This window comes from Castor canadensis, chromosome 15, assembly GCF_047511655.1.
Source record: "Castor canadensis chromosome 15, mCasCan1.hap1v2, whole genome shotgun sequence".
NCBI lineage: Eukaryota > Metazoa > Chordata > Mammalia > Rodentia > Castoridae > Castor > Castor canadensis.
Genome location: NC_133400.1, coordinates 6,710,723 through 6,731,161, shown reverse-complemented (window position 1 = coordinate 6,731,161; position 20,439 = coordinate 6,710,723). Strand labels below are relative to the sequence as shown.

Genomic DNA, 20,439 nt, shown 5'->3' with positions numbered 1-20,439 from the left:
AAGAAATCCTTAAGCCCAAGCAAGTTGGGGACTCACCTTCCTGGCACTGGTAGTGGACCCACAGGTAGCTGCCCAGAGTAGAACACAGGTCTCCAAAGTAGCTTCCATCTGCTGCCACCTGGCATGCCTGCAGCCCCTGGCACTGTCCTAGGAAGGCCCCCCATTCCGGTGGAAGCAGGAAGGGTGGGCAAGACAAAAGGACATGCCCTCAGCAGAGCTTCACACATGACTTTCTCCTCATGTGTTCTCTTACAAGCATTGCCCAACAAATGTCTATTGGGAGCTACTGGAGACAAGGCCCTGGCCTAAGGACTAAGAGGACAGGGAAGTTGGATTCCTGCCCTGTAGCAGCCCAGGTCTGGCACACTGCTGTCAGACCTTAGCATGTGCCAGATCCCCTGGAGATCTTGGGTAGACATGGAGCTCTAGGTCCACCTGCAGGGGTTCTGATTCAGCAGGTCTGGGTGAGGTCCAGGATTCTGCTGTTCTAACAAGCTTCGGAGTGGTGCTGGTACTGCTGACTTAGAAACCCATTCTGAGACTCACTGGTCCACTAGCATCTAGTCAGATGGCCTAAGTAGAAACTTACATGCTGAGAACCAGCGAGGGTGGGTAAGATTAGGAATCCTGTGTGCATCGGGGTATCAGATACCTGCAAAGGAGGAATGGGGAACCCACCCAAGGAAAACCACAGTCATCCAACACTTCTCCCTCCTGCCCATGTGTTAGATGCCTGCAAAGGAGCCTGGGAGAAGGGGACAGTGACACTGTGACCTGAGAGTATCCTTGTGACCCTGCATCCTCTGCCTCTCAGAAGTCCATACTTGTTCCAGGCCTTGAAATATTTAAATGCATACGTAATTGTTTAGCCAGGCACCTTCAGATGCTCCCCTGGGCCTGAATTCCTGCCCTGCTTTCCCTGTTTCCTGTGCCCTGTTGTTAACCATCTGCCCCTGACTCCCCAGTCAGCTCTCTCACGAGTGCCTCACCTGTATGTCTAATTGCCTTGAGATCTCTACATGATCATCACAGTATATCCAGACACCTCATATCCCAAATCTTGGTCTCTGATATGGACTGAATTGTGCCTCCTAAAAGGTATGTCAAAGTCCTAAACCCTGGAGCCTGTGAATGGGAACTTATTTAGGAATAATGTCTTTGCAGATGTCATTAAGTTAAAATGAGGTCATTAGGGTAAGTAAGCCCTTAATCAAATATGACTGGCATCCTTGTGAGACAACGGGCATGGGCACCAGACACACAGGGAGAGAGCAGCATGAAGAAAAGGAAGCAAAGATTGGAATGGCACATGCAAAAACCAAGGCCGCCAAGGGTCATCAGCAAACACCAGACACCAGAAGAGGCAAAGGAGATTTCTCCTGGAGCGTGACCCTGCTGACACCTAGGTTTTGGACTCTGACCTCCAGAACTGTGAGGGAACAGAGTTGTGTAGTCTGATGCCCTCCTCCCAGTTGTGGTCTCAGTTTCACTGGCCCTAGAACACTCATCTGCTCTCCCTTTTTGACCCCTCCACCTCTGTCCTCTGCTCTTCCTCCCTCCCTCAGCCTCTCCTTTAGTCCAGCCTCCCTAGACACAGAATGGTCATCCTAGACTTCCATCAGCGAACCATCCTTCCAGTTTTCCTCTAGGTCTAGAATCCTCCCATTTCTCTCCAGCTGCCATTGCACCACCATCATCTCCTACCTATCAGCCTCCCTGTTTGTCTCCCAGGGACTCACAGCAGCCTTAGGGTGGTTCTAAAACCAACTTCTGCATCCCTCCCTTTCTCAGGATCCTCCAGTGCCTCACGATGTCAGTGGAATAAAGTACAAGTTCCTTGGCTGGGTCCTCATCTCTATCTACATTAGTACTACTAGGTGTTATTACAATTCCTGCCCCACCAAGCTCTCTCTCACCTCCAGCACCTTACACATGTCCTTCCCACTTCCCTGAGCACATACCTGTGCTTCTGGCTATCTCCTACCTCTCACCTCCTCTGGGAAGTTGGCCAGTCAGTAGACTCTTGGTGCCCAGTTCTCTCTCCCCCTTCCCTGCTCTACACTGCAGGGAGCTGTATTTCCCACATTCCCTGGCCCACTGGCTTCCGGGTGGGCTTGGCCAAGCAGGCACTGCAGAGGAGTGGAGGGCCATGTGTTCATTTCCAACTGCCACTACAACACACCACCACAAACTAGTGCTTCAGACAACTCAAATGCATTACTTCACAGTTCTGGAGGTCAGAAGTCCAAGTGGGCTGGGCTCTGCTTGGGGTATCACAGGGCTGCTCTTCCTGCTGAGGGCTCCGGGGAGGGCTCTGCTTCCAATAGCATTTTTATTGGCAGAATTCTGCCCCCAGATCCTAAATGTCTCTCAGTCCTTGCATGTGGTCCCTGTGTCTCAGATCCAGCATTAGTGCATCAAATCTGTCTCACACCTAAAACTGCTGTGACTTCTCCTCCTTCCATGTCTTTCTTTGTTTCCAGCCGGAGAACGTTCTCTGTTTTTAAGGGCTAGTGTGTTCAGATTGTGTCCCCAACTGGATAAGCCCAAGCAGGCTCCCTCTCCTAAAACCAGCTGAGTAGCACCCTTGATCACATCTGAAAAGTTCCCGTGCCATGTGAGGTGGCATAGCCACAGGCATGGTGTCTTATCTGACCCACGGTTCCAGGGATTAGGGTGGCAGAACAGCCCCTGTGTTGCCTCTCAGCACTTCCATGACTTGGGAAAACAATCTCCCACTTAAACTCTGTTGAAAGACTAAACGTTTGTGTTTTTTTTTTTGAGATCGGGTCTCACTCTGTTGTCCAGGCTGGCCTTGATCTCTTGGCCTCAAGCAATCCTCTTGCCTCAGCCTCCAGAGAAGCTGGTACTATAGGCATACCCAGCTCAAAACACTTGTGAGAACTGGTTCTTTGAATTGTGTGTGTGTGTGTGTGTGTGTGTGTGTGTGTGTGTTGCTAGGAATTGAACCCAGGCCTGGCACAGGCTGGGCATGTGCTCTACCACTGAGACACACCCCCAGCCTCTCCACTCCTTCACCCCCCACCCTGCATGGTTTCTAATGAGACCCAGTTGGATGCTTTTCTTTCTTTTCTTTTCTCTTTTCCTTCTTTCCTTTTTTTTTTTTTTGTGGTAGTGGAGTTTGAACTCAGGACCTTGCACTTGCTAGGCAGGTTCTCTACCACATGAACCATGCTCCTAGCCCTTTTTTGCTTAATTATGTTTTGGATAGGGTCTCACATTTTTGCCCACAGCTGACATTGGTCCACAATCCTCCAATCTATGCCCACTTACCTAAGATTACAGACATGTACCACCATAACTGGCCTGATGTGGAGATAAAGGTCTCACTAACTTTTTGCCTTGGTTGGCCTTGAACCATGATATCTGCCTCCAGAGTAACTGGGATTACAGATATGTACCACCATACTCTTCCTAGTTAGGTACTCCTATATGATTCCATAGCACTAGGCTATCATCTCCAAAGGAGTGGGACATTTAATAAATGTATTGTTCACTAACCTGTCTCCACCACATAGAACTGTACCCTGCATGCAGCACACAAGGTAGTTTTTGCACGAGTAAATCCATAGCACCTTTTGCTCCCTTCTACTGTAGCATTTATTATGCTGTTAAGTAACTGCCTGCACAGACACATCTGTCTCCCACTGGACTTTGAACTCTTTGAAAAACAAAGTGTGTTTGATTCACCCTATATCCACAGAGGCCAGGATAGGACATAGCACGGTATCAGTGCTCAATAAATGTTTATTGGCCAACTGAATGAATCCGTAATCAGGGCCCTTGTATATAGATGGATCCCAGGGTCCTCCCAGGTCTTCTCCACTGACCCTTCCCAACAGGGTGCAAGGATCACCTCTAACATGCTCTCTGGAAGTGGCTGCCAGTTTCCAAGACTTACAGCTGAGCCTTTGAGGAAACAGGCTGCCCAGCCCCGGCAGGTCTTGGTGCTGAGGCTCCTCCATCAATCACCTGCCCAGCCAAGGCCCTTCCTCCTTGGAGGCCACAGCTCAGGATTGCTGGACACCAAGGAGAGCTGCTGAGAGCCACTGAGCTGATTTCAGCATTTCCTTTCTCCACGCCTGCTCTGAAGGGAGCAAGGGAACATGGTGGACACATGGTGGCAAGAGGAGCAAGGGGGCAGTTCTAAGAGGCTGAGCCATGCTCCCCCCAGGAAGAAGAGGCTCAGAGAGGACTGGAAATCACTCCCTGAGTCTTCACAGGGTCTTAGGATGGAGGCAGAACCTCACAGGGGAAATGCCTAGGTCATGTGTGGGTACACTGGGCTCCCCGTCTGAGCACACATTGCTAGACCACCTGCCTTCCCAGGTCCCTGTGGGCTGGACAGTGATCACCACAGCAGAAAACTTCCTGTGTCCTGGCTGATGGAAGTCTCTGAGGACTGCACACATCCCAGGAGGGTGTGGGGAGCCCCTAAAGTTCCTGCAATACAATCTTTGTTGCTGAGCAAAGGAAATTTCATCTGATTTAAAAAGCAAAGCCCTAGAGAAACTCTCCCACAGGAACAAGAGACACCACCAGGAATATCCGCCCAGCATTATTCACGATTCAAAAGTTGAGAAATCACCCATTCATCTCTCAGCAGGAGAGAAAATTATGGTACAAATGGACAATAAATGTACCGAATGGACTAGAGCAACATAGATCAAGATGGACCATACGTCTCGGAAAAAACAGCATTGCAGAATGACACATCCAAGATGGCGCCATTCCTATAAACAGTACAATGTTTGGGACACATAAATAAAAGGGAGAATAGAGAATCGTACATGTGTTAATCAACCCTGAATTCATGACAGAACCAGGACCAGGGAGGTCTACACAGTGGTCTTGAAATGGGTTTGGTTTTTTGAGGGAATCTAAAGCCAGTGTGGCTTGATGTTAAGATCTAACAAAGACAGCTAATAGCTCTCTAGGAGTTCTTCACAATATTTTTTATTCTCTATATATTTGAAATGTTTCAAAAATTTAAAAATTAGGTTAAGGAGGGTTGGGTTTGATGTGAGCTGTCCTGCTCAGCACTGTGGGTAGAAACTGGCCAGTTTTTCCACACTTTGAAGGCCTGAGTCATCTCTGAACAGCATTCGAACCTTCCAGAACCCTTTTCTGGGCACAGAAAAGTAGCAACTGCCCTCTGCTCCAGCCAGGCCTGGGAGCCCTGGGGACCTACCTGCCACTTCATCCTTGACACTGACCCAGCTGCATTCCTCCTCCAGGTCTGAGGGATGCCAGGTGCCCTGGGTGCAATAATGGGGGGTCTGTCGCCCGTAGAAGGCATCCTGGACATCCTCAGTGCATGGTGGCATTGAGGCCTTCACAGGCCAAGCTCTGGCCCACTCCTGCAGGAAAGGGAAGGTGACACCTTAGGGGGCACACAGTGGGATGGTAGGTGGAAGGAGAAACCTGGGAGCTAGAGACAGGAATCAAGGCAGAGATACAGAGCTTCACAGGGCAGAAGTTGGGGCAGAGGGTGGGGGAGAACCAGAGTCAAAAAGAAAGTTCCAGAAAAACAAGTGAAGTAGGAAAAAGACAGACAGGCACTTAAACAGGGAAAGAAGGAGACACTGGGACCAAGGTAGACAAAGGCGGAGGGAGACAGTGAGACCCACAAAGAGGCACAGGGCAGAGGCAGAGGCAAAGAACTAGAGAGCGTTAAGGGGAAAGGGGAAGGAAAGAAAGATCAAGAGAAACCTGAGTCAGAAAAGGAAGGAGAGAGAAAGAGGTCAGAGAGATGGAAGCCAAAGGAGGAGCCAGCTTACCAAACTCGCAGATGGAGGCAAAGGCCTGTATGCAATCCTCCGAGGCTGCCCACTCAGAAGAAGGGCCTCTCTCGATGTAGCCACAGGTATGGGGGGCAGGCGTGGCCTGGCCTCTCCGCCAGTTGCTGTAGCTCACGTTTGAGGTGTCCAGCCATATCCCAGGCCCTGGATGGGAATAGGATCGCCAGGACTTGACAGAAATCCCTTCTTAGCCTCCTTCATGTGGAGGGTTTACCTCAACCCAGCTCAACTCCTGGTATGCCATAGGTGATCAATCATTGCGGCTGGGAAAAGACCTCCTTTCTCCACACAAGTGAAGGGGCCTTCCTCCCCCTTAGCTTTGAACACTCAGACATAAAATCTGGGTCTCCAGATTGGAAAGCCATAACAGGTGCTCCATCCCCTGGTCACATGTGTCTGGGCAGGGCTGGGTTCAGATGAATCCATTCGCCCTGCTTCAGGATATCTCTAAGACTCAAAAATACTGCTGCAGATTTTGAGGAGAAGAGATTGTGTGTGGGTGTGTGGTGTGTGTGTGTGTGTTGTGTGTGTAATAGAGAAGCATTTTGAAGGTACTAGTGAGCTAGAAAACACAGACATAGAAAGTTACTATTAAGACTCAAAACCCAGGTGCAGTAGCACACACCTGTAAGTAATCCCAACCACTCAGGAGGTGGAGGCAGGAGGATCTCAAGTTCAAGATCAGCCTGGGCAAAGATAGTGAGACCCTGTCTCAAAGGCAAGTCTAGGACCATCTCTCAAGTGGTATCGTGCTTGCCTGACACGTGCAAGCCTTCAGTTCAATCCTCAGTACTAGAAAAAAGACTCAAAGAAGAGGATTATTAAATTTAAAAAAGAGAAGTCATGCCGAAATTTTTAAAATTTCAAGTGCTCTGAAAGGGTGCAAATGGAAACATGTTCCCTCTCCCAAGCTCTGTGCTACTCCCATAAATTAGTTTCTTGTAAATCATTCCAGGCTGAGCCTTACCCACATATCAGCATTTTGGAGTGCCTGAAATCTATGTAAGTCAGTGCTGTTGTGTTGCTCACAGGGTTCTGGCCCTGGATTCTTAAATCACATTAAGTCTTGCAGATTGCTACAAATTAGCCAAGTAGAGCTACATCATTTTCTGTAAAAGTCTCCCCTGGGAGACTTTAATAAACACGACTCTGGACGCTCCATGCACACAAAGTCACAATTGCCATAAGTCAGGAGACCATTCAAGAGACGTTGCTTGAACAGGCATCTTAAGGATTTGAACCCCCTTTGGCTGTGAGTTTCCCTAAATGAGCTTCCCCAAGTGTTTGTTTATTAAGACATTTCCATCCAACTGGTACATTTCTGTGGGTGCTCAGCTTGGACCAAGTTACTCATTTCTAAAACCCAGTAGTTTATACAGGAGCAAAGGGAGCCCCTGGCCACCAGTGGTACACATCAGAAGTTAGGCTTAGGAGTTGCTGTCTGACAGGCTGTAGACTACACTGCCCGTGCTCAACTGGGTCATCTGGAGCAAGTCAATTCCTCTCCTCATTTCCCTTGGTCAGTAAACAAGAGTAGCCATGCCTGCCTTGTGAGGGAGTATGAGGATCCCATTTTGGAAGTGCTTCCTTCTCTTGGGCTCATAGTCTAGACACCTGAAAAATCTCAGCCATGCTTTAAGTGCTCTTGTAAAGGGTAGTGGACAGGTTCCCACTGGTGCACAGAGAAGGGCTCATCTGGCCGCTGGGGTAGAGGAAGGGGTCCTCCCAGAGGGAAGGGGAAGGGAGAATTTTCAGGTCTCATCAAATGACACCATGAAATGTGAGTGGAACTATGCTAAACACTTTCCTTCCTTCCTTCCATCCTTCCTTCCTTCCTTCCTTCCTTCCTTCCTTCCTTCCTTCCTTCCTTCCTTCCTTCCTTCCTTTCCTATACTGGGGAAGAACCCAGGACCTCAGGTTAGGCTATGCCCCTAGCCCTTTCTTTGTATGTTGTTTCTGAGATAGGATTTCACTACCTTGCCTGGGCTGCCCCTGATCTTGCCCTCCTCCTGCCTTTGCCTCCTGAGTAGCTAGGATTACAAGCATACACTGCTGCTCTTGGTTTCTGCTTCAATCTCATAACAACTGGAAAAAGACATAAGGGCATGCTTTGAAAATAGTTAGGCCATTATATTCTGAGGCTGTTTTGTCATGAGAACAACAATAATAATTTTCTCACTGGTTAATGTAAGGATCAACATGACAATGACCATGAAGCACTCAGGAGAGTGCCTGGTACAATTCTAGCAAGAATCAAAGACATCAGAGCTAGTTTTGTTAGGTGCCTGCAGGGCGGGGATGTTGTTCAGTGGGAGAGCACTTGCCTTGCATGTCCAAAGCTCTGGACTCAAACCCCAGTCCTCCTCCCTGCCACGCAAGCATACAAATTGCACGCAAATGGATGTTTCTAGACTATCTTCCATGCTATGTATGGTGTATGAGTCATTTTATTTGATCCACAAAAACAACCAGAGAGAAGGTAGCCTTACCATGAGCATTAGGACACGTTAATTTGCTCTGGGTGAGAAGGTGTATCACAAGCTTCCTGTAAAACACAGCTACGCAGCACCTACCTCCTGAGGTCCCATTGGGTGCCGAGGTCCCTGTGAGTCCAATCCACCATTCCCTGTCCTGAGGGATGTGCCTTTGCAGAAACTGCTGGGTGTCTTCATCATGGATGAAGACCAAATGGCCTCCTTGCCCTTCACACCAGCTCTGAGCCCCATGGAAGGGACGTCCAAGTGGCACAAATTCATAGCAAGCATCTCTGAAGGCCACCTGGTTCTTAGAGCAAAAACCGTCCTCTTCTGGCTTAGCAGTGGTGGCCCCAAATCTCAGAGAGAGCCCCAAGAGTACCAAGCCTACTGTGTTCATCTTCGAACCACTGCTGGGGCTATGATGGCACTCCCTCTCGGGTCTTTCATATTCTGTTGCCTACACAATCACCACCATCCATCTTCCCTTCTCTCTTTGTAGCACACAACAGCAGCTCCCTTTTGTCTAAGAAACAAAAGATTCAGGGTGAATGTGTCTGCATTTTTGCTTCACCTGGCTCTTTGTTCAACGCCTGGTCCAAAGCCAAGTAATTCCCAAAGGTTTTCTAGAGAAAGGTAACATGTCGGCTCACCCGTCTGCTTGTCATTTGGTCCACCATTAGTGTTCAGTAACCATTCCTTCTCACTGATTTATGCCCTTACCTCAGGGCCACACGTTTCAGGAGACACCGTGAGCATGTGGGATGTGTGATAAGACTAGCAGGATATTTAAAGTTAGGGGATGGTAAAGACAGAGTGGAGCTCCCGTGCTGTCTTCCTGTGTAGATAGGCAGCTGTACCCAGATGATAGCCATCCTCTCCCTGGTGAGGCCAAAATCCTAAGAGACATTCGGGCCCCACTCTGATTCATGATGTTATCACTTGTGTCTGCTGGAGAATAAAAATGCTCTACAAAATTTATTTGATGCTGCCATGAAAACAAACTTGCATTCAAAACTCAGGCCTGCCCATCTTCATTCACTACCCAGACCCTCCAGGGACTTTCCGGGGTCAATGGATCAAATTCAAACTTCTTAGCTTTGTATACTGCTTTGTATAGTCTGGCCCCTAGCAAGCTATCCAATCTCTCCAAGTGTGAAGGAACTGCCTCTCTCCCTCCTTGCACCTCAGAGTATAAATTAGTATGATTGTGCGTAGTGTGTCAATAGCTACCAAAACTTGAAAAGCACAGACTCTATAATGTAGCCCTTCCACTACTAGAAATTTTAATCATGGATCAATTCATACATGTGTCACACGTCATATGTTTAAGGATACGCAATGCAAAATCTTGTAAAAAGAGAAACTGGAGGAAACCTAACACAGATTGATAGGAAACTGGTTAAGAAGCATCCCGCACACCGCAAACCATTTTGGGCAAATGCTCTACCACCGAGCTATTTTCCCCACGCACCCAGTTTAAAAATGAACAAAGCCTTCCTGTACAGGTTTGGAAGGGTTTCTGAGATTCTTGTTAATGTTAAAAGCAACAAAATTTACTCTGAGAGTAAATTATTTTTCTCCCAGATAGGAGTTTCATTTTATATTTAGGGATATCCCCCACCCTGTCACACATCAGTATTTATTTATTATTAGTTTCAGTGCCTTTTTCTGCACAAATAATAATCTACTAAAATAAACCTAAAAATGTTTATTCAGTACTTCCAGTAATTTTACAAGGGCATAAGAGACTTCCGAATTAAGGGCTAGGGTTTTTCTATTTTGTTCCATGGGAATGTTATTACCTGTTCAAAAATAATAAATTCTTTTAAAAAAATCTCATGGGCCTCTCATTCCCCCACAGGCTCAAAGTCATAGCTCTTCCTACCTATCATAATTCATAGCTGTGACCTCCTGTGGGGAGTGGAGTATGAGAAGCCTATGAGAACTTGACAAAAGCACAACTGTGTTGAATAATCTGCAGGCTGAGTTGGCACAGCCCCAGCTGCAGAAGGGGTAAGGGCAAAATGCAGCACAGCTGCTTTTCCTAAGATGTTTACATCCAGAATAGCACTCACAGGTTCCTCCTGTTTCCTGATAACTACAACGTCATGCCCCACCATCCACCGACCCCTGCACTGCTGCTCTACTTCCTGGTTTGCCGCTGTATATAATAAACTCGCTAGATGTGGTCACTGCTGTTGTGTGTCTCCATCAGAGTGTCCAGCCCACCTGACCCCAGCTTTCTGCATGCTTGTCTTCTGTCTTTTGTTCTTTCTTAATCTCCCATTGCCCCCAGTGAGGTGTCTAGGGTAAGCTCACACAGGCCGCTAGAACCTCCTTCACATCTCTGTCTTTCTGTCCCCTTTGTCAGGGACATCTTTATCCCCAGCCCTTCCCTGACCTCATTCTTATCCTTTAAGGCTCAGCTCAAAAGCTGCTTCCTTTGGGACTTTGTAGAACTTTCTTCATGTGATGTGCCTCCCTCCTCTGTGCATTTCCTTTATTTTTTTTAAATAACAGCTTCATGGACGTAGGGTTTGCATACAATACAATGCACATATTTAAAATGCTCAATTCAGTGGCCTTTTGTATATTCACAAGGCTGTGTGACCATCACCACGATAATTTTAGAACAATTTCATCACCCTAAAAGAAAACCTTCTGCCCACTGAGAAATTGCTCTCCATCGTAAAACAACCATTCATGACTCTCTGTGGATTCTCCTCTTCTTCACTCACAGCTGGAATAATACACCACGTGGCTGTTTTTGCCTGGTTTCTTTCACCAGATCATGTTTCCAGGGTTCATCCATGTTGTAGCATGCATCCTCATTCCTGCCTGGAAAGGGACACTCAATAAAAGTTTACTGAATAAATGTTGAAGGAAGGAGTCCACAAAACTAACATAACCCTACCTTAGGTCTTTGACTGCCTGACTAACATCTCTTGTTCATGTTAACTTCCCAAATTAAATTTGACAAAATTCCTGTTACTTTAATGGTGAGAAAATTTATTTTAACTGGTATACCAGAGTTCCTCTTGAAAAGAGAACTCTTTTTTTTTCTTTTTTTTTTTGCGGTACTGGGATTTGAACTCAGGAAGTCACACTTGCTAAGCAGGTGCTCTATCCCTTGAGCCACTTCACCAGCCTGAGAACTTTTCCTTTAGAAAGTACTCACATACCATGGTTTATACTGTTAAATCAAAACCCTGAGCTGGGTGAAATGGTCTGCATTAGAAGCTTGAGGGCTGAGGATGGAGCTCAATGGCAGAGCATATGCAAGACCCTAGGTTTGATTCCCAACACTACAAAAATAAAAAGGTAGTAATTTGAAATTAAAGAAGGGAGCCATGCAGTGTAGTAGCACCCTGGAATATAAAAAAGGGGGGGGTCTCAAGTAAAGTTTCTTGTGTGTCCAGAGACTTCAGAGGAGTCAACTGTTTAATATCTGATTTTGTCAACTTGCTCTGACATTGTGACGTTTATTTTGTCTTGTTTTCCCAGGCTCCTGGCAACCCTGTCTATATGGATTTGCCTATTCTGAACACCTCATGCAAATAGACTCACCCGATTTGTAATATGGCATCTTCAGCGTCGTGGTGAGAGCACTCCATTCCTTTTTGTGACTGTTACAAGGACAGAGCACATTTTGTTTCTGCATCTTTGGTTAGTGGACATTTGAGCTATTTGACTCCAGGAGTTTCTTGGGGGAAGGACAACTCTTTGTTCCTGTCAGTTCCATAACTGGCTTATAAGATTCAATGAACGTTTGCTTGACCCCAGCTCCCAGGTCCAGAGACAGATCCTTGGCTTCCCCCCTTCCTACAAACCCTCTGAGCCTTTTTGCTCAGAGGGTGCCAGACAGAGATAGGGCAGGGCCCGCAATCCGGCAGAACACAGTGTCATTGCTGACTCACAGGCTGTTGCCAGGCTGGGCAGAGCTGCTCTGTTATCTCCAGAGGCCAAACTTCTAATGACTTCCATTGGAAAACCATGTGGAAGGCCATAAGCAGTGATAATATATCTCTTGGGTAAAGGCTTAATTTATGTCCCCTAATGGAACATGCTGGGAGACATTTGATAACACACGCAAATCTGCAGGCTAAATTCCATTTTTGAATTCTTTACATTCTGATAAATTGCAGGCTCCCAGACATGGGATTCATCTTGGTGATGTCAGTTCACAATATCCCTTAACCTCTGTGTCCATGAGGCTCAAGATACAAGTAAGCGGAACATAGCTGGCCTTATGTACGTATGTTTCTAGCGATCTGATCCAGCCATTTGAGCCTCCATGTGGGGTCAGCAATGTGAAAGCAGAAAGACTGCAAATTGGGCATTTGGGCCCATGAAAAGAACCATAGAGATATTCCCTATGGCAGATATTCCGATCTGGGGACTTTATCCATTTTAGCTTGGGCCCCTAGAAGCTGATATAGGCAAGGATTTAGGAACAAGTAATAGCAAAGCAAAAGAATTTCATGAATTCTCCCATCCCCCTAGCACACTGCATTTTTGTGGATCATTCACACACCTGTTCCCACCCCTGATTAGTTCATGTGGTATTTCCTGCATTTCTGCCTAGCATTAAACAGTGAGCCTTCTCCCCATTACTAACGGGCTTCATTCGACACGGTGGTGGCCCAGCCTCTTTTCATGAAGTGGGTATGATCCATACATTCTCGTGTTTCTGTGTGTGCTGGGTGATGTTTGCTCATCCATTTTTCTTTGTTGTGTTGACTTTGCTATTTTGGTCAACACTGCGATGAACATTTTCTTGCATGGACCTTTTAGCCCCGGCAGAATTATCTCTCCAGGACTGTATTGGTTATTCTCTGTGCTCTGCCCTAGCCCCCACCCTTACCATGGAAGGCTTCTAAAAGCAAGCACCTGGGACTTTTTAACTCCCTCTGCATATGTGCGGAAGATGGAAGGTCAGAAGTCAGTTCTTCAGGAGAAATTCAACCTCGAGGGACCACAAGTGGTGGGCTGATATCCCGACCCCCTCAAGATCATGCTAAGGCATGTCACACAGTGTCCTAGAGGTCCCCACCACACTGTGCTGCAGTTGTCCTCGATGGAAATAGGCTTGACCAGGTATTATCAGTGTCTTCTTGCTATCATTATTTATAGTCTCATAAATAACATCTTATAAGTGTTATTTGTAATGTAATAATGTCTGCTTGTTATGTCATTATTCTTGTTATTGCTAATTGCCTGTCTTGTCACTTCCTGTCCCTCTGCTGATATTTCCTGGGTTTACTTCCCAAATCAACTTGTTGGACCGGAATTCTTGTCTTGGGGGTGGAATGTTTCTAGGGGAGCCCAAGCATGGACGGGGATACTGCTGGAACTGGGATAACTGGAGCCTGGGCAATGAATAGCTCCATGATTCTGGCTATGGACTCAATGCCCTATTTAAGCCAAATTAATTATCTTTCTATTGCACATGCTGCTGATCCCACCTGAAGACCCACACTGCAGACCAAGTCCTGGGAAGCATGCCGGCTGAGCGGCATCTCGTGTGCTTTCCTCACAGCTTCCATTCAACACTTGGGGTTCATCTCTGAGGAATAACAATAACAACCTCAGTCATTGGAATGACTCTCTCTCTCTCTCTCTCTCTCTCTCTGTGGTGGGAATGGGGTTTGAACTCAGGACTTCGCACTTGCAAAGCAGGCACTCTACCACTTGAGCCACACCTCTAGTCCATTTTGCCCTGGTTATTTTGGAGATGGGGTCTTGTGAGCTATTTACCCCAACTGGCCTTGAACAGTGATCCTCCTGATCTCAGTCTCCTAAGTAGTTAGGATTCCAGGTGTGAGCTACCACCAGCACCCAGCAAGCGGGGCTCTCTGGACTTTTAAAAAACTGTATGTAGGTGAGCCCTACAGATTTGCTCACATATGCTTAGCTGGTTATTTTTATTTATTTAATTAATTTATTTATTTTTATTCATTTATTCACATGTGCATACATTGTTTAGGTCATTTCTCCACCCTGTCCCCCCTCCCCCACCCTCTCCTCCCACCCTCAGTTCCAGGCAGGTCCTGTTCTGCCTTTATTACTAACTTTGTTGGAAAAAAGACACAAGCCAATAAGGAAGACAAAGCGTTTTTGCTAGTTGAGTTGAGGATAGCTATACAGAGAGATTCCTAGCATTGCTTCCATGTACAAATGTGTTACAACCCAAGTTGATTCATCTCTAACTGATGTTTACACTGGTTCCTGATCCCCTTCTCATGATAACCTCTGTCGCTTTAAGGTTTCTGTATTAGTTCCTCTGGAGTGGGGACATCAAACACTTTCATGTTTTGGGTTTTCTACCTATTCCTATATCTCCTGTATGTGCTCTCCCCTTGTCATGTGATCCAAGTCCATAGCTGGTTATTTTTAGAGGGTGGCTGGTAAACCGTACCTTGAAGACCTTAGTCATGCAAAATGGAATGCAAGTGGAAGTTGGTGGTGGAAAAAGCTAGTGGAAAGGGTCTGGGAGAAGTCCAGAATGTCAAGGCCTTCCTTCTCATCAGTACTTCAAAACCTGGATAAACTAGTCACCCCAGCTACCTTCCACTGAGCGGCTTGCCATGTGTACGTGCTGTTTCCTCCACATCTCTTCTATGCTTGTTTAGTGACTTACACTCTTCCCAGAACACCTCAAATATCAACCCCTTCTCCAAAGCCTTCTTAGGTTGCACAGAAGCTAATTGCTACAGCTTCTCTGTCCTCAGAGGAATTTAATGTACCTCCATCTTAGCTTTGTGCAGAGGTAACACCAACAGCAAGCTTTAAAAAAGAGGCGAGCAGGAGAAAGTAAATAAAATAAAGCTATAAGTAAATAAATAAAGCTGTAAAATAAAGCTATAGCCTCTTCCGTGACCATTTTTAAGCTGTTTTGTTCAATGACTACTGTCAGTTGAAGTGTGTCCTCAAAAAGATCTGTTGAAGTCCTACTGCCTGGTACCTTTGAACTCAGTCTCATTTGGAAACAGGATCTTAATGGGTGTCACCAAATGAAGACTAGGTCATACTGGAGTAGAATGGATGGACCCCAATTCAATGACTAGTGTCCTTCTAGTATAAGGTACTTATACTAAAAAGCACTGACTCCTCACGTAGGCCCATGAATTAAAAGCAGGAGAAAAGCACAGCATCCCTGCCTCCATTTTGTAACTATGCCCTTTGCTCTGAGTCATTCTTGTGGGCAGTCACTTTGCGGTCACCTTGGAATCCAGGAAGGACAGGGCTAATCCATAACATCTTTACTGCGGAGATAGAAACTGCCTCCAAGGAAAGGAACAGCAGAGCTTCTGCAGGACAGAACACCCGCTGGGCAGCAATAGCTTGCTTATCCTGACCAGATTGCTCCCCTCCATGATGACAGCAACAACAACTTCTTTGGAACCCCTTGACAATGACCAAGCAGGGCATACTTTGGCCAGGACTAATAAATAATTATGCATATGTAGTTTGGCTTTTCCCACGACGTGCCCGTGCTGCGTGATAAATCTCCTGTCTCTGCCCTTCACCACTACTTATCTCTTTATTTGGTGAATTGGGACAAGTGGCCAGACCCGACATGTAGAACCCCTGGAACTGGGCTTGTGGGCCTAAAACTGTGTTGTCAATAGGAAGAGGGAAATTTGGACACAAAAACACAGAGATATAGAGGGAAGATGGTCGTGTGAATGTGGAGGCAGAGATCAGAGTGATGCATCTGTGAGCCAAAAAGAACCAAGTGCTGCAGGAACCAGCAGAAGCAAGAAGCAGGGAGGACCCTCCCTATCACCTCCAGAGGACTGTGGCCCTGATGTCACCTTGGTCTTGAACTTCTGGCCTCCAGATCTGAGAGTAAATTTCTGCTATTTTAAGCCCCTCAGTTGGCAATGCTTTTCTGTGGCCAGCCCAGGTCACTAGTGCAATGACTACACAGCACAGTGAGGTCACATACCATTCATGTGATCATTTGTTCATTTATTCACTGAATTTTTGTGAATACCTAGTATGTGCTGGCACTGTGCTAAATTCAATTTTAAACAGGAGAGTGACACGATCAGTTTCAAATTTCAGCCAGGTTCTCTGGTGGCAACAGGGAAGGCGGATTGAAAGGAATCAGACTGGAGGGAGGGAGGCCTAAGAGGAGGTTATTCCTAATGGATTAAAAATAATGAGGACAGGGTCTGGAGGGCTGGAAGAGAGGATTGATGATTTAGGAGGTAGAGGTGCAGGACTACTGTCCAGAATGTAAGCTGAGAGTCATTTTTCAAATTAGATTGTTGTCAAGTGTCACCAATTGGGCTGAAGTTTATGATAGAAATTGAAGTTTTCCATCTCAGACAGAAGACGTTTCTCTGCCTTTTTCTTTACTTCCATCTGATCGGTTCTTCCCGCCAAGTGTGATGCACTGTTGTCCTCTGAATGATGGGGTTTATCGTCACTGCTTGCCTTTCCATCTCCTTATTAGCCTTTGTGCTCACTGAGGTCAGGAGCTACGGGGTCCTGGTGACTTCACTCTCTACTGCTCAGTCAGGCTGTGTGGAAATAATGGAGCCTCTTAAATGTCAATGGCATAATTTATGGTCTTCGGTTCAGTGGGGTTGTTTCCCTTTCAGAAGCCCAAGGAGCATGTCTGCCCACCAAAGATTTTTCTCTGTTGATGGGGCAGCTGCCACCTCTGCAGGGACTTTGCCTGTCACCTTGAACCCTGTTATCCCAGACTTCAATGTTATCTGCTCAGCTTATCATCCTGGCTAATTAGAGGCACCATTTAGAAGTTAACTTAATTGGAAAACTGCAAAGTAACTTAGATATGATAATATCTCCAACAGGGAAATATTAACTCATGTGTTACAAATATAACTTTGTAACAAGAGATACAGAATTGCAAATAAGGCTGTTGGTTTTTTACAGCACACAACCTTGTCTTTTTTATTTCTTAACCTTATGACTGTTTTATAGGCTCAACCCATCCTGTAGGATAAGTGGTCTCAGGAAAGGGGAGCCACCTCCCCCCCACTTCCCAAAATTACTAAGATAATAAACTTTCCAGCCCCGCTACATGTGGTGTGATCTCTGGCCCAGGGGCAGGAACTCACAAAGCTTCAGTCACTTCTTTCATAATTCATGGAGAAAACAGTGGTGTCTGGGCAAGGCTTATAAGGCTTGATGCGTACACAGTGTAAGCATAGAGCACACTGTGTGTGAGCTCCCTTCCTTTAGCTTGGGGGCCCATGTTCTACCTCCCTGCCAGTTTCTCTTGTGAGAATCTCTGACAGACCAGAGATCTGACTGTGGGTGACTCTATACCAGCCTCACCCTCCAGAAGAAATCCCACCTGCCATCTCTGGACGGCTACTGAGGCTGACTTGTGCAAATGGGCAACATGGGAAGAAGTCCAAGAGATTTCCAGTCAAACTGGGAAAGGGCCTGGCAGAAAAAGCTTCCAGGGAATGCCAATCATCTAATCTTCCTCCTGCCTCCCTCCCAGCAACCAGAACCTCTTCTCCCCAAATCTGCTGACAATTCTCCTCTTCCCTCCCTTCCTTCCCTGCCCACCATTTTCTCCTGGCCCTTGCCACAGCCCCACACAAAGCACACCTATATCCCTCCCATAATCCAGAGCTGTGTGTGTGGCGGACATACTGGGTGACGATCTGGGTCTTTGCCCAAGCTCTTCTCTCCAGTGGGACTGTCTTCCCCTCTTCTCCACTTGGCCAGCAACTACTCATCCTCTAGTGATTGGTCTAAGGGTGTCACATGACACAGTTCAACCAATAACTGGAAGGGGAGATCTGTTTAGGTCACTGTGGGGAAGATTTTCCTCCAGCATAATATGAGAAATGTCAGAAGAAAATGCCTCCTTTGTCCACACCTTGTCTTCCTGCTTTTGTGCATCACTGTGTGAGGACATGAGTTCTGGAGAGAAGGCAATTGTCTGTAGCCAAACCTCAAGAACCCAAGGCTGAGGAACCAACCCTCTGAGGACAGTGGTGTGGAAGGTGGCAATGGGTGCTAGTCAGGGAATGACCCAGTGAGTGCTGAAGTGACCAAGACCTGGACCTCCAGGTGGCTGGATGAGGGAGATAAATGCACACCTGGAGGGTTTCAGCGGATGATCCATTACCTGCAGCCAAAGTGTCTTCCCTTAGTCCATTCCATTGCTCATGACCAAACTTTGTCTCCTCACCCAAATTCAAGTATTGAAGCCCTAGCCTCCAGGACCTCAGAATGTGACCATATTTAGAAATTGGGGTCTTTTAAAGGGAGATGAAGCTAAAACAAGGCTATTAGGATGCACATTAATTCAATCTGGCCAGTCTCCTTATAAGAAGAAGAAATTTGGACATAGGGAGACACGAGACTTGCACACATAGACAAAACACCATGTAAGGATACAGCGAGCCCAGGAGAGAGGCCTCAGAAGAAACCAAACTTACCAACACCTTAACCTGGGTCTTTAAGCCTCCAGAAATATGAGAAGATGAATTTCTGTAGTTTAAGCCAGTAAATCTCTATACTTTTTTCTGGCAGCTTTAGTAAACCAGTTCAGGTATCTGTTGTTTATTGTCACCATTATTCTTAAAATTGTTTTAACTTACCATGTAATTGTCCCTAGTGCATGGTTAGGATCTAGATAAGACAGCTTCGTGCTCAGTGTTATAAATAATACAATGATAGAAACCCAACAATGACTTTCTTGGTGTCTATCCCCCATTGACCCATCTGCCCATTATTCACTTAATAAAAACCCAGCTAACAGCCACCATGCCTCCAAGCCATGTGGAATTGTCACAGAGTGCAAATTTTGAAGTTGAGCTCCTGGTTTTGCTTCCTAATTTGACCTCCTCCTTGCTGTGTGGGCTAGAGAAAGCTGGCTACCTTTGTTGAGTTCTCAGTCTCCAGAACAGTGCAGAGAACCCCTGTCTCAGGACCGGGTGAGGCCACAGCTTGCCGCTATGTGGAAGTCCTCCACAAAGAACTTGACTCATAGGAGTAGTCAATGGATAGTGGCTAATGTTTTTCTGAACTTACAGAGAGAGACAAGAAAGAGCAGGGCTGGCAGAGTGGCTCAAGTAGTAGAGCACCTGTCTAGCAAGAGTGAGGCCCTGACTTCAAACTCCAGGGCTGAGGGAAAAAAAAGAATGAGGAACGCGGTCATGTTTTTGCTTGTATAATTTTGTTATCATGCTCCCAGCAAGCCTTGTAACGCAGTTACTGCCATCCCTATCTTGCAAGGTGAAGTGAGGTTCTGAAAGGTCACGTGACAATAGCCACAGTTATCAAATCCCAGGTTGAGGTTTGAACCCAGGTCTTCTAATCATTAAGCCCTGAATTTTTTATTCCACCCTGGTGGTGTCAATGTTTTTCCTAAGCTCTTAGTGTATGCCACACATTCTTATTTAATCCTTACAAGGGTACAGCTTCCACAAGCTCAGAATAAATAACCCTGACATGGACACATGTGATGAGATCAGACCGCGGGATAACTGGCGGGTTTCCAAGCGACTTACTGGAAATGGAGGCAGGGGAACTGCCTTCTAAGAGAAGCAGGGAAAGGGTCATCATACACCTGTCTCGCTCGGCCACGCGCTTTTGCTAGGCCCTCGAGATCCTGATGTCATTTTACCCCACTCTGCAGTTAGGAGAAAGAGGTCGCAAGGAGGTAACAGCCCAGAGCTGGAACTCGAACTCTATCGTGACCTGGACCTCGCAGCCTCAGAATCGGGCTCCTTGCCGCCTGCCGTGCACATCAGAGTCGCCTGGAGACGGTTCTTAAAATACTGGCTGCTGGCTCCACTTGCAGAGATTCTGAGTTAGTGGGCCTGGAGTGCAGCCCAGAACTGGCACTTTTAACGCTCTCACCAGGTGACCGGAATGAGCAGCCAGAAGCACAGACATCCAGGAAGAAGTCTTGAACCACTGACCAGCTCCCAGCCCAGACCTCACCATCCTCACCCTTAGCTGGGCTGCAATAAAGGCCCTTTCTTTCTCTTCAAATCATTTTATGCTATTTAAAGTTTATTTTTAACTACTAAATATAAGCTTCAATATTGTGCATATGAACAGGCTACCATGTGATGCTTCAATATGTGAATATTATGTACTGTTGGAATCAGGGTAGCCATGGCTATTTCTCAGAG

The 20,439-nt window shown here is 46.6% G+C and overlaps 1 protein-coding gene across 1 annotated transcript in view; it reads right to left on the bottom strand.

Moving 5' to 3' along the window:
• LOC109696643 (polycystin-1-like protein 2) overlaps window positions 1-8,696 on the bottom strand; it is an 80,780-nt gene extending 72,084 nt beyond the window's left edge. The window contains 4 exon segments of the mRNA XM_074056923.1: window positions 37-147; window positions 5,213-5,404; window positions 5,802-5,966; window positions 8,396-8,696. Of these exon segments, the coding sequence (XP_073913024.1) occupies window positions 37-147; window positions 5,213-5,404; window positions 5,802-5,966; window positions 8,396-8,696 (769 nt within the window).
• Between the last annotated feature and the right edge of the window lie 11,743 nt (window positions 8,697-20,439).